We start from the raw sequence: 20,524 nt of genomic DNA on the forward strand, positions 1-20,524 counted from the left end.
CCCTGAAACATTTACCCCAATCCGTAGACCAAAATAATCAGTTTCTGTTTCGTTGGTTCCGCTGGAGTATGTCTTGTTTCACTATGCCTCCTTCATGGACTGTTGTCTGTCTTGCACTCTGTACAGGGAGCCTATATATCCCAAAATTCATTATGAATTAAGACTAAGACAGCATTTTCACTAAGATATAAATATTTGTATACATTTTGGGTAATTTATTACCCTGAAAAGACCTTAAAGAAAAAAGGAATCAACTTGGTTTGATATCTGAAAAGAGAGAAATATTGAGATCAGGAACTAAATGCTTGGAGTTGCTGGTTCAGGAAATCAAGAATGTGAGTTTCCTTTCCACTTAACAAAAGAAAAATCTCGTGTTTGAGAATCTGTGAAGTAAAGACTTTCTGAACAATAAAAAAAAAATCGAAAGTGAATTTAACGTATGTTTCAGTGATTAAAAAAAGTGCGACGGAAATACATTTTCATAGAAATTGGCAGAATATTTGATGGTATGCACTGTAAGAGGTTTACCAGAAAATTATTCTTTGGAATTGGAATTAAATGAATGTGGTTATACGAATAATAATGTGAAAAAGTATACGGGCGGTCCTAAAACTGGATAAAGGCTGTGATTTCGACACTCTTTTAGCATTGAAGTCGGCGGATGAGAAGACATTATTTTCCTTCGACCTGACAACATCTGACGTTTGAGGTAAGTGATTTGCCTATTCAATGATATATGATTTTTTATGTGCTTTTTTCATTTGTCAAATGGGATAATTTTCTAGAGTTTTTCATCGAACCTTTGAAACTATAATCTCAAACCATTGCTATGATAATCATTGTTTATAATCATTTGGTGTTCATGAATTCTTTATATATATATCTTTGTTTCAGAGAGAAAGAAAAAAATCATGGCAGCAAAACTCACAATCGGTGTTCTGCTGATTGTGCTTGCGATTGCAACTTGTGTTACATGTGAAGATGCAATACTGAGCCAGGATATAATCGAGGATCCTAACAGTGGTAGGTTGGCCTACTTCTGTTTCAGCACGCGTTTATTTTCGAAATTCGTTTTACTTTCTCTTCATTAGGGTTTTTAATTCATTTATTGGAAACAAGGATCCTGCAAGAATGTCTAAATCATCATCATCTTTCTCCTTTCTTCTTCATCTTCATCTTCTTCTTAGTTTTCTTTTCTTTTTTTCTACTTTTTTCGGGGGGGGGGGTGATTTACCTAATCGGGTCAGATTATGCACTCCAAATTCCAAGGATTTAAAATAAATCCACATCGGCTGTGAAAAGTGACCAGCCGAATTTTGTATATAGTTAGCTTGTAGATTTGATTTCAAATGTTTTGAGGTTTGAAAGTTAATCCTAAAGATTTAAAATAAATCCAACATTCGGCTGTTCACTATCCACAGCCGATTCGTCTACCATCAGTCGGTCCACTATCCACATCGTCCAATTACCATTTCGTCCAACAAAGTGACTACTGGACCAATTGGCAAAAAATGCAAGTAGACCAAATGGCTATTAGACCAAAAGATTAATTATAGTCGAAATGGTTATAAGGCCAACTGTCTTATATAAATAGTAATTGGACGAAATGGTAATTGGACGATGTGGATAGTGGACCAACTGATGGTAGACGAAATGAAATTAGACCATGTGGTGAGTGGACAAAATAGCAGTAGACGAAATGGCAATAAACCATGTGTGGGTGGATGTGTGTGCATGTTGGATGTAGGGGAGACACTCTAAAGGATTTAAAATAAATTCAAATCATTTCGTCTAAAAATAATTTGGTCCAATTGCCATCTCGGCCAAATCATCATTTCGTCCAATATTCATTTCGTCTACAATCATAAATATAGTCTACTACTAGCAGCCCTACGTTTTCGGTGCCTGTGTATTGCTGACTCGACTCCTGTTGCTCTTGTGATTTGTTATTAATTTACACCTGTTGTTTGGTTAGTCTTATGTATATAATTGTACATTATTTTAAGCTACATTTTAGAAAAATGTTAATTACACAAGATAATGTATCTCACCGAACAGGCACGATCTAGCGAAATATTTATGATATGGAAGAATTTATATTTTCCTGGTCTAATTACCCTTACGTTTTATTCACCTGTCTTCTTCCTCTCATTTTACCTATTCCCTTTTCTTCCCTCCTTTCTTACTTTTTTTCTCGCTTTTGTGCCGCCAATAGATGTTATCGTCTTTATTATTATATTACCATTCTTATTCATTACTATTAGTTCTATCATTATTCATTACTATTATCACTATTATTATTTATCATTATTGTCATTGTAATTATGATGAATGATGATTATCAGTTTTAGGTGTGCACTTGTTAAAAAAAGAAAGGAGGAAATGTTCCAAATCAAAGGACCCTACCTCAATTTTATCGTTTTAAACCACTATATTTCCCCCTTTTGTGTGCATAATGTGATATATATAGAGAGAGAGAGAGTCGTGGGGGGGGGGGGGGCTGTATAGGTGACGCATCATTTCATTCCCGGATAGTAGGACTAGTTATCATGATTGGTTATTAGACGATTTGGTTGTTAGACGAACTGATTATTGGACCTAATGGGTGGTGGACGAAATGGCAATTGGACGAGTTGATATGTAGGCGATTTGGATATTGGACCAACTGATATCAGCCGACATGCGGGCAATTGGACTAAATGAACATTGACCGAATTGGATTAATTGACGAGTTGGCATAGCCTAAATGGAACTAAACTAAATAGGCGGTAGACGAAATGGTTGTAGACGAAATGGTTATAGACGAACTACTGATTAGACGAAATGGCTATTGGACGAAATGGTGACTGGACGAAATGGGTGGTAGACGAAATTTTGACGGAAACTAGACAAAATGAAGGTAGACCATATGGACGGAATGGTAGTAGACGAATTGCTAGTTTACCCCCTCACATCATATCTACATACCAACATAAAATGGTTATTAGAAGGCATACTGATTATTGTACTCATGCTCCACAGCTAGTAAACAGTAAAAATATTTCATTTTCATTTCATTTTATTTTACTTCAACACGGTTAACGAACTTCAGCCAATGGCTGTTCTTCTGAACGTCAATACATACATATTAAAATCACATTATACAATTATCAAGATACATAATACGAAATAAATATACAATTAAAATATCATCAATATTACAAAGAAAACAAACAAACAAAACAAACATGTTTACATCACTCTGACGTCCAATCTAAATATGTTGAAACTAGTTACTTTTAAGTCATTAGGTAGTGCGTTCCAGCTTCTGGCCCCCTGTACTGTAAACTTCTTTTTCTTATAATTGCTTTTAACTAAGGGTAATTTTATTTTTAGAGACGATGATCTTAGCATGTAGTTACAATCACTTAAAATAAATTGCTTAAGAATACTGTCTGGCAGCATACCATGCATTATCTTGTACATTGTTTATAATGTGCGTACATTTCTTCTTTCTATCAATCTTTTAATTTCTAATTCTTGAAATATATGTTCGAATGGGTACATCCAATCCATGTCTAATACACAACGGAGGGTTCTATTTTGAATTCTTTGTAAATCATCACTCAAAACTTTTCCTAAGTTGCCCCAAATTATATCACAGTAATCAAATTTGCTTTGTATTAAACTCCTATAAAATATCAGTGCTGTATGTTTAGTTATGAATGGTCGGATTCTCTTGAGTAGGTACAGATTTTTATTGACGTCTTGTTTCAGTTTTTCTATTTGTTTATACAGTGCGTATAAAAAAAACGGGACAGATTTGAAAAAGTCTATAATTTTTTTGTTTCAAATTATGATCTCTATATTTTGGTGTCAATAGGTGCTCTTGGGTCTTATCCTTCAAATGTTATTTAAAAAAATTAGTTTCGTTCATGCTTGAGCGAACACGGAATGTTTTTTTCTGGGGTTAAAAAGGAGGCTTGCGCCAAAATGGCATCAAATGATAAATATGATGGTCGGACTTCTTGCTAATCAGCAGACTTCCTCTTAACATTTTTATTATCTTTCGAATTATTTTGTCAAAATTCATTTCCAAATCTACTAATTTGCTTGAATATTTCTGTTGTTGTTCCTTTATAATGTGTTCTCTTTTAGGTTTGAATATTCCTTCTTTATAGGCAAGAACATTTTTTTTTTAACCGAAGTTCGAGCGTGTTTCTTTTTCAAATCCTTTCATTGTGTGCTACAAAGGCCATGGTGCCTTTGAACAGTGGCATACTGATGGCTGGGGGCTCGGGGTGCTGCTCCCCCCACCAATTAAGAAAAATATGACCAAAAAAGTGGAAAGAAAAACATAGAAATTGAAATTTGATATTTTAATGAAAAAGTGGAAATTTTTTGCTTGCTCGCTTCACAACTTTTTGATACATTTCACCTGATCTGCCAAATATTGCTCCTTCAAAATTGACTCAATACACCATTGCCATTGAAAGACATGAATCCTTTCCTGTTTGTCCTGTCAAGGACATAATTAAACTTGGTGAAGGATTATTGGAAATAGGATTCATGTCTTTTATAGGTACCATAACATAATTTGTTTCACTTAATAAAAGGATTTGAATGATTACAAATTCTCTCAATTAATAATGCAATTATTCTCACTTGGGTTGACAAAAAGTCTTCTTTTCTTACTTATGAAGGAAAATACAAAGGTAAAAGCAGTTTGAATGATAAACAAAATAATTCAGGTAAATACATAAATTCATAAATGAAATTTGACAGCATTCTTCGAAAATTATGACAAAGATAATGAAAAGAGAAAGAGAAAGTTTGCTGATTAGCCAAAAGTCTAATCATCAAATTTGTCATTTCTGCCATCTAGGCGCAAGCCTCTTTGTGAGCCCCCGACAAACACGTCCCGTGTTCGTTCAAGCATGAACAAAATGTATTTTTTTAAATGGCATTCAAAGATAAGATCGCAGAGCATCTATTAATATCAAAATATAGATATAATATTTTGAAACAAATTTTGTGTAGACTTTTCAAATCTGTCCCGTTTTTTTATACGCACTGTATTAACGAACCACCACACGCACACGCGCGCATGGTCGTATCCCTAATTTGGTCTGCTTTATTTTCTTTCTTATTAATGTTTTAGAGTACTCGAAGTGTCTCCTTCTTTGGGGATTGGACCATGGACCATTTTGCGATCGAGCTAGGTAAGTAGGCATACCATCTAGATACATAATTGGAGTGTCATGACATGCGTAATACCGAATGATCTCACTCAGAGCGCTTAAATTGCACGGAAAATTTTGACACCCGAGCTACGCAATGATTTTCTATTTACCTGTACATCTTTATTATTTTTTTAACACGTGGAGGTGTAATATTCGTTTAGTGAGTTCACTTGAATAAATCAGTGGACCAAAGTGGTACTCTAATTTACTGTTCCTCATTTTTGCATAAGAAATTGAAGGCGCCACTTTGAAAAGTGAGGGGTTTTGTGTTAAACGTTTATGTCTCTTCATCCATGCATGACTAATGTCACACAGGAGATAGATTGTAGGAGCATAAATAAACTAACTTAATCGTGTTTTCAAATCGTGCTATTTAAAAAAAAAGAGTTTGTTATTATTTTCTTATCCTTACATAGACTTAAAATCTTTATGTAATAAATTCGGTATGTAAGAAATCAAGCCCGGTAAAAACTAGAAATTCGAAAAGAACCATGTCAAAAATTCTGTTTTTCTACGGTGTATTTGTTTTTATATCATATTCATGTTTATGCGATGTGCTTACATTACAAATTTATGTACTGCCAGTATTAGGCCTATATAAGTATGAGAGGTGAGGAAAATTCCTATAACGTTCTGCTTCACTTAAAACATCGAGCACTTTCACTGAACTTGATACATTTCAATTTAATTTTATATATATATATATTATGAAAAAAGAGTTTAACGTAATAATTCTATATGTTGTGACATTTATTATTACAGACGAAATAAGGAATAACGGGAAGTGAGATAAACGTGATAAAAAGCTGTCCATTCTTCTAGATCAACGGGGAAAATTCATCGGAAATTCGGTTATATTTAGTTATTAATTCACTGATTAATATACGTCCATAAGTTGGCATATTGTACGAATGATACACTAGTTCACGCATATGGCTCCATGCATGATTCTCAACCCACTTAAACACGTAGGGCTTATATGAGTGTAAACTGGCGATTGGGAGGGGTTTAGGGGCCATATGGACCCCTCTCCCACTCTTTCCCATTTTTTATTCATGACACCAATTTCCCACGTTATTTCAGCTCTTAACTAAACCGTGTACGTGTCCCAGGAAACAGACCATAACTGATGTGTCAACCTGAAAATAAGTGTCATATCAACAAGTTCAGTACCAGCTTTCCCCCTCAAACAAAAAAAAATAATATCTTGTCGGTTTCTTCTCCTAATTTTTGTAATCATCCATGCGTAACATATCCATTTATAGCGTCTTTTATGAAAGACCTGCATCTAACTTTGAGTCAATTATCAATCATAATTGTGAATGGGTTTGTGATTAAAACAAATGTTCTCGGTTAATTTCTAGTCATGTCCGCATTGATCTGTTTCATGGGTAATCGAGAGAGAGATTAATTCATAGGCGAATGCATGAAACAGATTATAGAGAGGGATTGGAGAGCACGTGGAAAGAGAGGAGACATACACAGCAAAAACTGTGGTGTTAACCGGTGTACATAGAGGACCACACCACTGAGTTCTTTTACACCGGCATTAAATTGGTGGTGTTAGCTTTACACCTATATGTGTTATTACAACACCTTTGGTTGTTACATTTACACTCATTGGTGTCATGTTCAATCTCTAGGGTGTAATTTTAACACCTCAGGGTGTTGTCCTCTATTAACACCAGTTGGTGTCAGTTTTAACACCAGTCCATGTTGATATTGGATAAGGAAAACAGATAGTGATAATGAATGAAAATGCAAACCAGGGGAAAGTGAGAGAGCGAAATTATAGTGCAAGGAGCTAAAACCCTGTTACGTTACATTTAAAGTTGAAATGAATTTAAAAAAAATAAAATAATAAAAGGCTTATAATATCTCGAAGTGTTACAGCGCGGAGAGACGCAAAGCCCCCTCCCCTCCCTCATTCTCTAAAAGTTGTGTTGAGAATGAACGGAGTGGCGCGAGTTATAACACACTTTCTCGTGTCCTATCAATCTCTCCAATTTTCACTTTCTGGCTCATCCCCCTTAGCTCTAAACTTCTCTAAACTCTCCTCCTTTTTGCGAAACGCTCTTCTCTATACTCTCTCATCCTAACTTTAATTGGTTCTCTTTCTTTATACTTGATTATATTTTTTTTCTTTGCTCTCTTTGCATGAATTTCTCATGACTAAAAGAAAATATCAAATCATGAATTTTTATATTGTGTTTATTTTTCAATCAAACATAAAATATCCAGAAGATTTTGAAATAAGAGATGAGAAAAAAATACACAGAAAAGCTAAGAGATATGTATATATATATATATATATACTGTATATATATATATATATATATATATATATATATATATATATATATGTATGTATGTATTTCAATTTCAATTTTCAATTTTATTTATTTCACTTCCATCAAACAAAAACAAGTTGTATACCATAACATAAGTATTTGTATCCGTTGCAGAGAAACAAAAATAATAATACACATGTTGTGAAAAAACACATAATTTGGGCAACACATTGGAGGTTTTAACTAAGTATACTATTTTTCAATAGAAATTAAATTAAGATGGAAATGGAGGGACCCACTAAAAAGCAATGCTTGTACAATGTGGGTCCCTCAAAAAAGATAACACAACCAATAACAAAATACAAATACAGATACATGTAATCAAATGAGAAAAAAAAAATAAATGATAAATAATACTCACAAAATAAATACGAAGTTATCAAAAAAATATAGTTTGTATAGGACAAAACAACCCGTCCTAAAATATCCCCACCCCCCCCTCGAAGAAAAAAAAAGAAAAAGGGGAGAATGCCCTGATAGGATGGATGGGTGCTTTATATTCATGAGGTAGAGTTAGCTCAATATGCAACTTATATGACAATATAAATGCAATGACAATTCAATAACCACGATGGCGGATGAATAGGAAGTATAAAGGTACAAGAATAGAGTGAGAAGTTGGCCACTATTCTTTTTTTAAATATATTTTGTACATGACGTAATGGCATTTAGCATTATCATATATCAATCCAATTATCTGATCATTTATTTTTCTTTTGAAATATATTTTGGTTTTTCTACTTTTATAAACGTTACAATTTTGCAGATAAACAAGTTAATGAATGAATAAAGTACCTTTGTGCGGAGAATGAAGTCGATATGCATTTATGCAATGTAATAACTATATTATGTAATATCTTAGCTGCATAAAAGCTATGTTATTTAGATATGAAATGATAATTTACTTTTAGTGTTTCTCATGGGGTACACGCGTCGGCAAAGTAGTCGACCATCGCATCGTTAGATGGGTTGACGAACTTCTTGGCCGCGTATTTGATGCGAAATTCACTAGTCGGATATTGGAAATGAGGCCTATCCTCTGTTATTGCCTTGTGGATAACATCAGCTATGTCGTCAGGTTTCTGTGGATTATCATCGAACTCTCCCGATTGCTTAAGAACTGAAGAGCTTTTCTCGGCTGATCGTCGAAACAGGTCGCTAGGGTCAAGTTGACGTGGAGTGTCAGAAGTCGAAAGATTATTGACCGAGATGTTCTCCCCAAACTTGGTATGGACGGGACCAGGTTGAATAGTCGTCACCCTGTAAGTTCGAAAGAGGAAACATGGCGGATGCCAAAAAATAAGAGACAAACGTATCAAATAAATTAAAGTCAAGATGATGAAATGTCAGTCTGAACAAGATTCGCAATCGGGAAGCAGAAAGAATCAAGCACACAGTAAATGTATTGAAAAGCCAGTCAAATGACAATGAACAGCTTGGGAGGTCCAACCGGAACAACACTTTTGTCCTTAAGTTTCGGAGCTGACGAATAATTGCAAATAATTTCATTACGTTTGTCTAGAGTCAACGAAACTGCTGTTCAAGTAATTCACGATTTTTCGACAAAGACTTCTTGGTTGCCCATTGTCATGAAGGACATTTGACAGTACAATTTTTCTGTTTTTTTGAAAGCATTGTCCGTCTCGATGCAAAAGCTCCCTTGTACAATGTTTGATATGACGTAGAAGCTGCACTGCAAAAACTCCGGTGTTGATTTAACACCAGCCCGGAATCTATATATGTCCACAACAGAGTAGTATTGAAACAGCACCAGTTTGGAATCAAAACGATGTTGTTTTAATACTAATTGGTATTGTATAAACACCCATCTGGTGTTATACCAAAACCAAACTGGTGTTGTTTCACACCTCTCTGGTGTGGACATCGGATTCCGAACTGGTGTTAAATCAACACCGGAGTTTTTACCTGTGGCGCTCCAGGTAAGGGCAGAGTAATGCCCCCCCCCCCCCCCTCTTCAGTCGCACCTTGTCAAAGTACCTCATAATCGCCATTTCATTTCGTCTTTAGCAGTTTACTTTATACGCATGGTATAGTCGTCATTTTCCTTTGATGAGAAAAAATTTGCCTTACCGTTCGATTAATTCACACGATCTAGTATAATTAATAAGGGCGATTTTACCTTTTAGGATCTATATCTATAATTCAGACATGATCATAAGTGAACTTGAACAAAGCATTTTCCCCTCTGAAGAAAGCAATTTCTATCTTTTTATTAATCTCTATCCTTGAAACAACAAAGTACTATTTTTCATGATCTGATACGAGAAAAAAGCCTGTATTTGAAATAAAATCTGTGCTGTCGTTCTCGGCTAATTGAGGCTCTTACCAAATATTGTAAGGTCTCAGGGTCGCGGCAAGACTCTCGGAAAACCCCTCCATTGCATATTTAGAGGCACAGTAGATCTCCATGTAAGGGATACCTTAGAAGAAAATGAAATAAAAAAAGTCTTTAATTTTCAATGGACAATTATGATTAATATTGATAGCACAGTCATAAGCCCCAGACAACAGGGGTCCTGGAACGTGTGGATATCAAACAAAGCGGAGCCCTTTTTTTGTACTCTAAAAAAACTACACTCAATTGTAAATATTGACTGACTTTTCATGAATAATGTAAGGACATTAAAGAATAATACATTATTGAAATATAATGTATATTCTATTGAAATATATCAGGTGATACGATACACGGGGATGGTTGAAATGAGCCTTTATCATCAGGGGTCCGTTGCAGAAAGAGTTGCGTTTAAACGCAAGTAAAAAAATCAACCGCAAGTCCCAAATGCGCGCTGTTGATTGGTTGAAATTCAAGTTGCACATGATTTTTAGAGTTGCGATTGATTGCAACGCTTTCTGCAACGGGGCCCAGATCATAATCCGAAATCTGTTATTCTCGCTTTTCCTTTTATCATTCCTTTTTTTTTCAATTTTGATCTGAGCTCCACGAACTTACCGAATATACCGCAGGTACTGCTGATGTTGATTATACGACCTGACCTCTGCTTCTTCATGACAGGAATCACTTCCTGGGTCAACTTCACTGCTCCAAAGAAGTTTGTTTCCATGACCATCCTGATCTGATCGAAGGTAGTGTTTTCGAGAAGACCATAAATACCCACTCCAGAATTGTTGACTGATATAAAATAATTTCACAGTTGTGAGAATAAATATGATTCAAGATTTGTCATAGCATTTTCAAAGAGAGATTATTGAATTAAACGATGAGCTGACAGTGCTTTTATAGACCAATATTCTCTCAGCCGAGCAGTAAATCCTTAGTATGTTACACAGTTTTGGTATATAGTTAAAGGACAAGTCCACCCCAACAAAAAGTTGATTTTGAAAAAAGGAGAAAAATCCAACAAGAAAAACACTGGACATTTCATCAAAATCGGATGTAAAATAAGAAAGTTATAACATTTTTAAGTTTTGCTTAATTTCACAAAACAGTTATATGCACATCCTGGTCGGTATGCAAATTGGCAGACTGATGACGTCTCCCACTCACTGTTTCTTTTGTACTTTATTATCTGAAATATGAATTCTCCTCCTTGTCAAGTTAAACAAAGTTTTGTTTCACCCTGAACATGTGGAATTACCATCATTTCAACAGTTCATATTTAGGTTAAGTTGGTCCTTATTGTTAAATCTACTAAAATTGAAATATTGTATTATTCAAACAATAAACAAAAAACAAAAGAAATAGTGAGTGAAGGACACTATCGACTCTCTCATTCGCTTATCGCTGAGTTGTGCGTTTAACTGTTTTGTGAAAAATAAGCGAAATTTAAGAATGTCATAACTTTCTTATTTTACATCCTATTTCGATGAAATTTGTAGCGTTAGGTTGGTTTAATTTTTCTCTATCAATTCAAATAAACAATTTTCTGGAGTGGACTTGACCCTTAAGTCTGAGCAACGATGAAGAAACATTTTACCGGTGGATGCTGCTGTGTAGGCCTACAGTCCCGGATTTTCCCCAATGCGTTCACAGGCCCGCCAGCCGTTTTAGAGGCTTTGAATCAGACTGAAAATATTTGACCTTATTTTTAGAGTCTTGCCTCAACTTTTAATTAAAAAAAAAACACTTTGTAATATCGTTCTAGGCGAGACTCGAACAAGTGTCTATATGAACTCGACTGCAGGATTGGCTTAGTGACTGAGCCACACCAATTGAGCTGATCTTTGGCAATTAGGCTGTATCCCAACGTTTCGTGTCACCATGATTATCCATGACGCGTTGTGACCAAATAAACACCGTTATATCGTCATTCGCAAATTCATTAAAAAAAGGTCACAGCTAAGGTATACTGCCCTCTTTCGTACTGACGGAATATAGGCTACAGTCAAGAAAATAAACGTGAGCCGTTATGCATCCCAACGTGTCGCGACGGTTGCCAAGCAACAATAAGAATAGGTAACCGTCATCTTAAAATTTATCATGATATTGTGAATTTCAATGTGCATAAAATTATCAACAGTTTCACCCAAAACACAATCTATAATCGATAGGGGAAATATCAAAATAGTGAAATACAAATAGTGAACTTTAAAGATAAATCAATCATGAGTATTTAAATCTAATGAAATATGCATTTGATTATTGAGAAGGAATAGCGTTCAGTGCACAGGGATGTGGTTTATGTGAGCTTTGTATTGCATTATAAATTCTCTTTAAATATTCACCTAGAATATCCAAACGACCGTGTTTCTCTATCACAGTACTGATCGCAGTCGTAATCGTGTCGTGTTTCGTTACATCGATCTCGAGAACGAATAGCGTAGTATTGAGTACATTCTCAGCAGCCTTCTCCAACTCATTCCTCTTGGCAAGGTTTCTCATTGTAGCGTAGACCACGTACCCTTTCGCTGCATCCCGGGCAAGCTTTACAGCTGTAGCTAAACCAATGCCCGACGAGCAACCCGTGATCAGCGTAATCTTTGGTGCCATATTATTTTCTAAATTGGAAGAGAATCATAGACCCATCTTTGTTATTTAACTATCCAGGAGCCCGTTGCAGAAAGAGTTGCAATCAATCGCAACTCCAAAAATCATGCGCAACTTGATTTTCAACAATCAACAACGCGCATTTTTGACTTGCGATTGATTTTTTTACTTGCGTTTAAACAAAACTCTTTCTGCAACGGACCCCAGGAGCATCAGAATGAACTTTGAGAACAGAACGGGAATCTAAATAGCTGAAAGTATAGACTGAAAACATTTTGATAGTAAAAAAATAACGAGTATTAAAACTATTAAAACCAAATAGAATGCTCCTTCTGCGCATGCTGAAACTCTACCTCACTCCGCCTTAATGGTCTCTTAAAAAAGCTCCCTATGATTATTAAAAACATATCTTTTAAGAGACAAGTCCATCCCAACGAACTGTTGATTCAAATAAGAAGAGATAAATCAAACAAGCATAACAGTGACATTGAAATCGAATCTTAAAAAAAGAGAGTTATGACAATAATCATCCGGGTCTGTATGCAAATGAAGGGACTGATGATGCCACTCGCTCACTATTTCATTTGTACTTTATTATATGAAAATATGAAATTGTCATGTGCAACAAAGTTTTATTCGTGGAGAAGGTTTACGGTTCACCATGTGTAATGTGAAGAAGGGAAAGAAATACAGGCAGAAAGATTGAAATTGAAAGACGAGATAGGATGAAAAGAGGAAATTAGAAGTATTCTTTTCTTGAAAGTGAGTGAGACGAGCTGAATATAGCTCGAAATGAATTGAATTTATTCAAACCAGTCAAACAGTACGAAGTACAAAACAAAAGTACAAACAAAATGGTTACATTACAAAGAACTGATGAAAATGACAGGTTTGGGACCCCAAAGAAGCACAGCTTGTAATCAGGGGCCCCTGCATATGATATTTTACTTAAACATGGGACAACTATGCGAAAAAAAAATAATAATAAAAATTACAAGGTACTTAAAAGATCACAACAGGAACATTACCCACACGCAAGCATTCGCACACTCACACACATTCACACTACAAACATGTCAATAATTGTCACTCCCAGGTGCAACTAACAACTAGTCGTAAATTTATCAAGTAGGTATTTATGACATAATTTCTTAAATCGAGACAGCTAGGGTACTGCTACTTCTTATATCAGCAGGCAGTGGCGTAACTACCGGGGGGCCCAATCGGCTGCACGTGCCCCCCATCGGCTGCCCCCCCCCCAAAAAAAAAAAACGGGAAAAGGAGAAAAAGAGGGAGAAAGGAAGAGAAACGTAGTGGGGGAAAGAAGAAATTATGTTCATCATAAATGTTTTATTGTATTATAATTATATCATATTACATAAGAAGCACTTTTCATAGCATTATGAAACATTATTTGCTCAGGGCCTATGTCTTTATTGTTTCTGGTGCTCACATAGACCGTTTAACGAGATATATAATCCTGTTGTACTAAAACCTCCCGTTTTCAAATCAATATACTGTACACCAAATATATTTCCTCGCAATTCGAGTTATAATTATTTCATGTAGTGACGTTTGCTTCTTTTTCATGACTACTTAAAGTGATTGCCCCATTTAAGGTCTTAATATAAAACATTTCCTGTACGTGCTAACATTCGCATTAGTTGATTGGTGAGATGTCTGCTCTTCATGAATTCTTAAATCAGTCCTTAAAATGTCCATTTTTCTGATCACAATATCAAAAATTTTCAAGCGCTCGCATCATTTGGTTAGTGTAATAGGTATGGTCTTAGTGAATTCCTGCAAACAAGCCTTAGGATGCCCCTCTTCAGGTCTGAATTTCCTAAATGTTCGCGCTCGCAGTATTTGATTAGTGGGATGGGTAATATGATAATCATGATTACCATGTCTACAAAAAGTGCTAAACGTGTTTATATTTAATTCTAACAAAATCAGCAAAGGATGATACTAGCATTAGATGACTTTGCTGAAATATGTATACTCTTAATGGATTCCTAAAATATATTCCCTGTTTGGGTCAATATAATTATCCAAAATTTCAGCTCGTGTTTCGCGCTCGCATTGTTTGTTTAGCAAGGCAGGTACGTATCATGATTACAAAAAATGCTTATAATGTCCCTTTTTAGGTCTGAATATCAGAAATTTTCAGCTCGCGTTCGCATTATTTAATCAGTGAGATACACATCCGTTTAATGGCACTGCATGTCCTTAAAACGTCTCTATTAGGTCAGTATGCCTGACTACTGAGCGCGTTTCGCGAGCTCCATAAGTGACTCGACATTTTTGCTGGTGCCCCCCCCTGCCATGACCCACGGTACGCCACTGTCAGCAGGATACATATTCCATTCTTTAACACAATTTGTTCTGAATGATTTCAACGTATAGCATTAATTCTAGCACAAAGGGTTGTTGAATAATGTCTCTGCCGTGTGTTATAATTATGATTATGAATCTTAGAATTAACCACACAAGTTTCTTGTAAGAAAGAACAATGCTGGGATTGGTATTTATACATGGAAAGAGATGAGATGGTTTGAGTGTAGCAGGATGAAGTGAAGAGAGTTACTCGAAGTTTCGGGCAGGTTGAGTCTTCTGAAGTTTTATTCCTCCTTGAACATATGGAATTCCCATTGTTTTAACATTCTGTGGTTCAGTCAAGTTGGTGATTGTTGGTGATTTTTTTTTACCTGATTGCTAAGAAAGCATGAATGCTTGTAAGCAAGCAACCAGATGACCTATGGCTTGAGGTCATTATTGTCAAATATGTTAAAATTGAAATATTGAATAATAATATGCAAACAATACTTTATAAAAAAAAACAGTGAGTGAGGGACATCCGTCGACTCTCTCATTTGCATAGCAAATGAGTTGCGCATATATGCACATGACTGCTAAATTAAACATAAGCTAAATTTGAAAATGTAAGGTGGTGTGTATTGTGTGTGTGCTGATATCAACAAAATTAGGAGCTTATCAGATTAGCTAGGTGCTCCAGTTTCGCTTGACGACTTATATAATTGCAGTACATACAGACCGAGTAATGAGTAGTACCGGCATAAGTCATATATAAATCCATATCTTTATATTTGAAAGACACAGAGACAGATTATACAAAATATTCCTGTGCTCACCTTACAGTACTGAGCTATGCAATCCAACACAAGAAGTGCGCCTCACAATGTATATCGATGGACGTCCCCAGTGCCAGGGTAAGCTTCCTCAGGTAACTTGATTGTTCTTCTATTTCGGCTTCTTCGTTTAGGCGCTCATTCCTTCGACCAGGTGTGGATGATCGGTCCATCCACTAGTCATTTATTGTAAAGTGATTCCCATTAGATAATGATGCATGGCTTTATTTCAAACCAAATACTGTTAAAGTTCAACGATCGGTCGATATTAGATTTTATTCATATTTTTCTGCATGAGAGAGGTTAGGTTATGTACACAAAAGGGCCCACATTGGGCTGAAATTTATCAATGCATGTAGATCGATGGACTATGAACTTTATTGGCAGTATCATCACGCTGAATGACCGTGTATGGTTATTGCTACGCTTTTCATAAAATACTACATCATTATACATCATGTACATTATATACATGTGCCATTGACATGACTGAATCTTGTGAATATTTTTTTTTGCTTAAGATTGCTACCTTCCCTCGCATAATGTTTTTGGAGGAATCGAGGAGGGGGCAGGTATAGGTGACTTTGATCTCTTTCACTGCAGTAGGCTTGTCCGTCTCCTTTTGGGATTTGAAAGTAGTTTCCCTAGTGGTTTATACGTTTCGCGACGTACGGGGGATTCAAAACCGCAGTAAATGTATTTACAGTTAAGAGGTCTTTGTCGAAAATGGGTTATCCGGAACACCAGTTCGTCCCATGTTACATGCAGAGGTGACGATAAAAATGCAAATTATGTCGTTTGATCGGAGTCTAGGACAAAACTATTTAGATTCACCAACTTTCGACAAAGACTTCTTGGTTGTTCTTTGTCATGAATGGCATTGTACGAGATGATTTATACGAGATGATTTGAAGTTCAAAGTGCTAGACCAGAATCACACATGTGAGGGTGTTGATAGCCTTCGCATAGAGATAGAAACCAATTCACCTAAACATAGTATAATTGAAATTATATACAGACAGCCAAAAAGTAATATCCAAAATTTCCTAACTTACTTTGAATCCATGATTAATGAACCATATACTCAGAATAAACCCTTATATATAATGGGAGATTATAACATTGATATTTTAGATTCTCATAATAGTGCTTATACAGATGCTTTTATAAATTTGATACTTTCTACTGGACTATATCCACTGATTGATAAACCGACTCGCGTGACTAAAGACTCCGCAAGTTTAATAGACAACATCATGACCAATGTTATAGACAATACAATCAAGTCTGGAATATTTGTCAATGATATCAGTGACCATTTCCCTGTATTCAGTATAAAGTATTTCCCTTTCACAAAAAACAGTTCCAATAATAAAGAGACATTTTCAATCCGTGAGGTCAATTGTAATAATATAACAAAGTTTAGCAGCGCTTTGCGAGATATAGACTGGGCTTGCATTTATTCCCAAAGTCATGCCGATAAAGCGTATGATATGTTTCTTCACTTGTTTTGTGAAAAGTACAATGAATGTTTTCCTAAAGTTACCAAAACCTTTTCAAGGAAGACAGGCATAAGAAAACCATGGGTTACCAAAGATTTATTAAATTCTATAAAAAAGAAGAACAAATTGTTTAAGAAGTTCAAGAAGAATCCAACAAATAAAAATAAGGACTTGTATAAAATATCTCGTAATGAGCTTAATTCGCGATTGCGACGAGCGAAAAGAGAATATTATTACTTGAAATTTCAAAGCTTGAAAGGTAACTCGAAGAAAACCTGGTCCTTGATAAATAATATTCTATGCAGAAATAATAAAAACAAAATTCCCTCGGATTCGTTTACTATCGATGACCAAATAATCGATGATACCCCAACTATCGTAAATGAGTTTAATAATTATTTTGTTAATATTGGAAATAGAATTAATGACTCTATTGATGATGGTGGGAATAATTATACCGAATTTATGAACAATCCAATTTCTAAAAATCTATTTTTAAATCCTGTATCTACAAGCGAGATTTTACAAATTTGCAAAGAGTTAAAAGGAAATTGTAGTCCTGGCTTTGATGAAATCGATAGTAGAGTAATAAAGCAGGTGATATACTTGATTGTTGAACCAATTCAACATATTTTTAACTTATCTCTTGCCAGTGGTATAGTGCCATCCCAGATGAAAATTGCCAAAGTTGTGCCAATATTCAAAAAGGGAGATCCTCAATATTTTAATAATTATAGACCAGTGTCAATTTTACCATGTTTTTCCAAAATTCTAGAAAAAATAGTGTATAGTCGTTTTTACCAGTTTTTATTAGAAAATGATGCCCTGTATCAGGGGCAATATGGATTTCGTAAAAACTTCTCCACTGAGATGGCAGTTGTTGAAATACAGGATAGAATAATTTCTGAAATAAATGAAAATAAAAGTGTAATAGGGATATTTATGGATCTTTCTAAGGCGTTTGATTCACTTTCTCATGTCATTCTTTTAAATAAATTGCAGTACTATGGTGTCAGAGGTATTTGTTTAGAATGGTTTAGGTCTTATCTTTGTAATAGAAAGCAATATACTATTTTTAATTCATTCTTATCTGATTTTAAATCAATCAATACTGGTGTGCCCCAGGGATCAATTTTAGGGCCCTTATTATTTTTAATTTACATCAATGATATTGTCAATTCTTGCCACTATTTTCATTTTATTTTGTATGCTGATGACACTACTCTTCTTGCCTCCAATACTAATTTTAATGATCTATGTGCAAATGTTAATTTTAATCTCTCAAAAGTCGCAATTTGGTTTAAGTGCAATAAATTATGTTTAAATGTAGATAAAACAAATTACATTCAATTTTCAAAGAATGGTTCTAAGAATAATGATATGTGTGTGTTGAAAATTAATGATAAAATAATTAAACGTTGTAATTCTTTGAGATTTCTGGGAGTAATTCTTGATGAATTTTTAAATTGGAATGAACATATTGATAACATATCGAGAAAAATATCAAAATATGTTGGTATTCTGAATCGTTTAAAGTATGAATTACCTTTTAATATCTTATATCAATTGTATAATGCATATATTCTACCACAACTTATGTATTGTAACTCCATCTGGGGAAATAATTATAGTAAAAGGATCGAGGTGTTATTCAAATTACAGAAAAGAGCAATTAGAATCATTACAAAATCTAATTATTTAGCACACACCTCTCCCTTATTCAAACGTATAAGAACCCTCACAATATTTGATATTAATAAATTACAAATCTTATCTCTTATGCAACGTTTCAATTCACAAACACTGTCTCCATATATCATGAATATGTTTTCTTTTAATGCTGAAATTCATACTTATAATACCAGATCTCGTCATAAATTTCATAGATGGAAATATAATAATAACAGAAGTAAGCAAACTCTTCGCCACACTGGCCCCTTTTTATGGAACTCTTTAGACTTAACCTTATTCAACCTCCAACACAATAATTCGTTTAAAAAGCAATATAAGACTCACCTTTTAAATTCGTACTAGTACTCCTCATTACCCCCTTGTGTTTGTTTATTTGTGTCATTTCCTGTCATTTAATGTTTATTTCCTAGTTGTTTCCGATTCTTTGGTTATTCATTTCTCTTGGTGTATTTTATACAAGCCATGCCTTGGCTTTCTCATATACACCATTTTCCAATCAATGAAATACGCTGCATTTTTTTGTGTTAAATTGTACATTTGTTATGTTTTTCTGCTGTTTTTTTTTAACCTATTATTGTACATTTCTGTTTATTTGTGATTATATGTTTTTTATCGATTGCTTTGAATTGATTTGGAAATAAAGTTTACCTTTACCTTTAAAATTGTGCATTATTTCTCTGTCTTACAACCTTACAACCCTCTGTACATCACGGAGCGGAAATTCCCTAGCTTTAATCATGATAAGACCTTTAAAGGTCAAGTCCACCTCAGAAAAATGTTGATTTGAAGAAACAGAGAAAAATCAGACAAGCACAATACTGAAAATTTCATCAAAATCGGATGTAAAATAAGAAAGTTATGACATTTTAAAGTTTCACTTATTTTCAACAAAACAGTTATATGAACGAGCCAGTTACATCCAAATGAGAGAGTCGATGATGTCACTCACTCGCTATTTCTTTTGTTTTTTATTGTTTGAATTATACAATATTTCAATTTTTGCGAATTTGACGATTAGGACCTCCTTGCCTGAAGCACAAAATGTTAAAATAATGGAATTCCACGTGTTCAGGGAGGAATGAAACTTCATTTCACATGACAATGATGAGAAAATCAAAATATTTCATATTTCATACAATAAACTACAAAAGAAATAGTGAGTGATGTCATCAGTTCCCTCATTTGCATATAAATGTTTTGTGAAATGAAGCGAAACTTCAAAGTGTCATAACTTTCTTATTTTACATCCGATTTTGATGAAATTTTCAGTGTTATGCTTGTTGATTTTTTTTCTCTTTTTATTCAAATCATGTTTTTGTTGGGGTGGACTTGTCCTTTAAATATGACTGTGAACAATGGTGAAAGCAACATCCGAAATACGCGTACCAATCATTACAGTGAATCTAAATAATTATGACCCCAAAATTTCAGTGTTTTTAAACATCATTCATACATCTGGGGAAAACTGAGGTATGTGGCACTTTTCACTTAATGTTGAAATGAGAGCTTATATGACTCAAATGTAAAAGCGCTGATCTCGTAAGCAAGAGGTCGTGAGTTCCATACCCTACACAGCAAGACATTTATCCGCACTGTGCTGCACTCGACCCAGGTGAGACTGTGAATGGGCACCCTGCAG

The 20,524-nt window shown here is 34.7% G+C and overlaps 1 protein-coding gene and 1 long non-coding RNA gene across 2 annotated transcripts; one reads left to right on the plus strand and one right to left on the minus strand.

The window, feature by feature from the left end:
• The first annotated feature begins 894 nt into the window (after positions 1-894).
• Positions 895-6,578, plus strand: LOC121423114. Its single transcript, XR_005971235.1, has 3 exons — positions 895-1,023; positions 5,141-5,201; positions 5,985-6,578. It is a non-coding gene; the product is annotated as an uncharacterized LOC121423114 (long non-coding RNA).
• A 1,422-nt stretch (positions 6,579-8,000) lies between these two features.
• Positions 8,001-16,069, minus strand: LOC121423023 (retinol dehydrogenase 8-like). Its single transcript, XM_041618293.1, has 5 exons — positions 15,695-16,069; positions 12,281-12,553; positions 10,548-10,727; positions 9,921-10,014; positions 8,001-8,833 (listed from the first exon to the last, which is right to left on the minus strand). The coding sequence occupies exons 2-5, from the start codon at positions 12,543-12,545 to the stop codon at positions 8,491-8,493; spliced, it is 882 nt and encodes a 293-aa protein (XP_041474227.1). The 5' UTR covers positions 12,546-12,553; positions 15,695-16,069; the 3' UTR covers positions 8,001-8,490.
• Positions 16,070-20,524: the final 4,455 nt, after the last annotated feature.

Source organism: Lytechinus variegatus, chromosome 10, assembly GCF_018143015.1.
Source record: "Lytechinus variegatus isolate NC3 chromosome 10, Lvar_3.0, whole genome shotgun sequence".
Taxonomy (NCBI): domain Eukaryota; kingdom Metazoa; phylum Echinodermata; class Echinoidea; order Temnopleuroida; family Toxopneustidae; genus Lytechinus; species Lytechinus variegatus.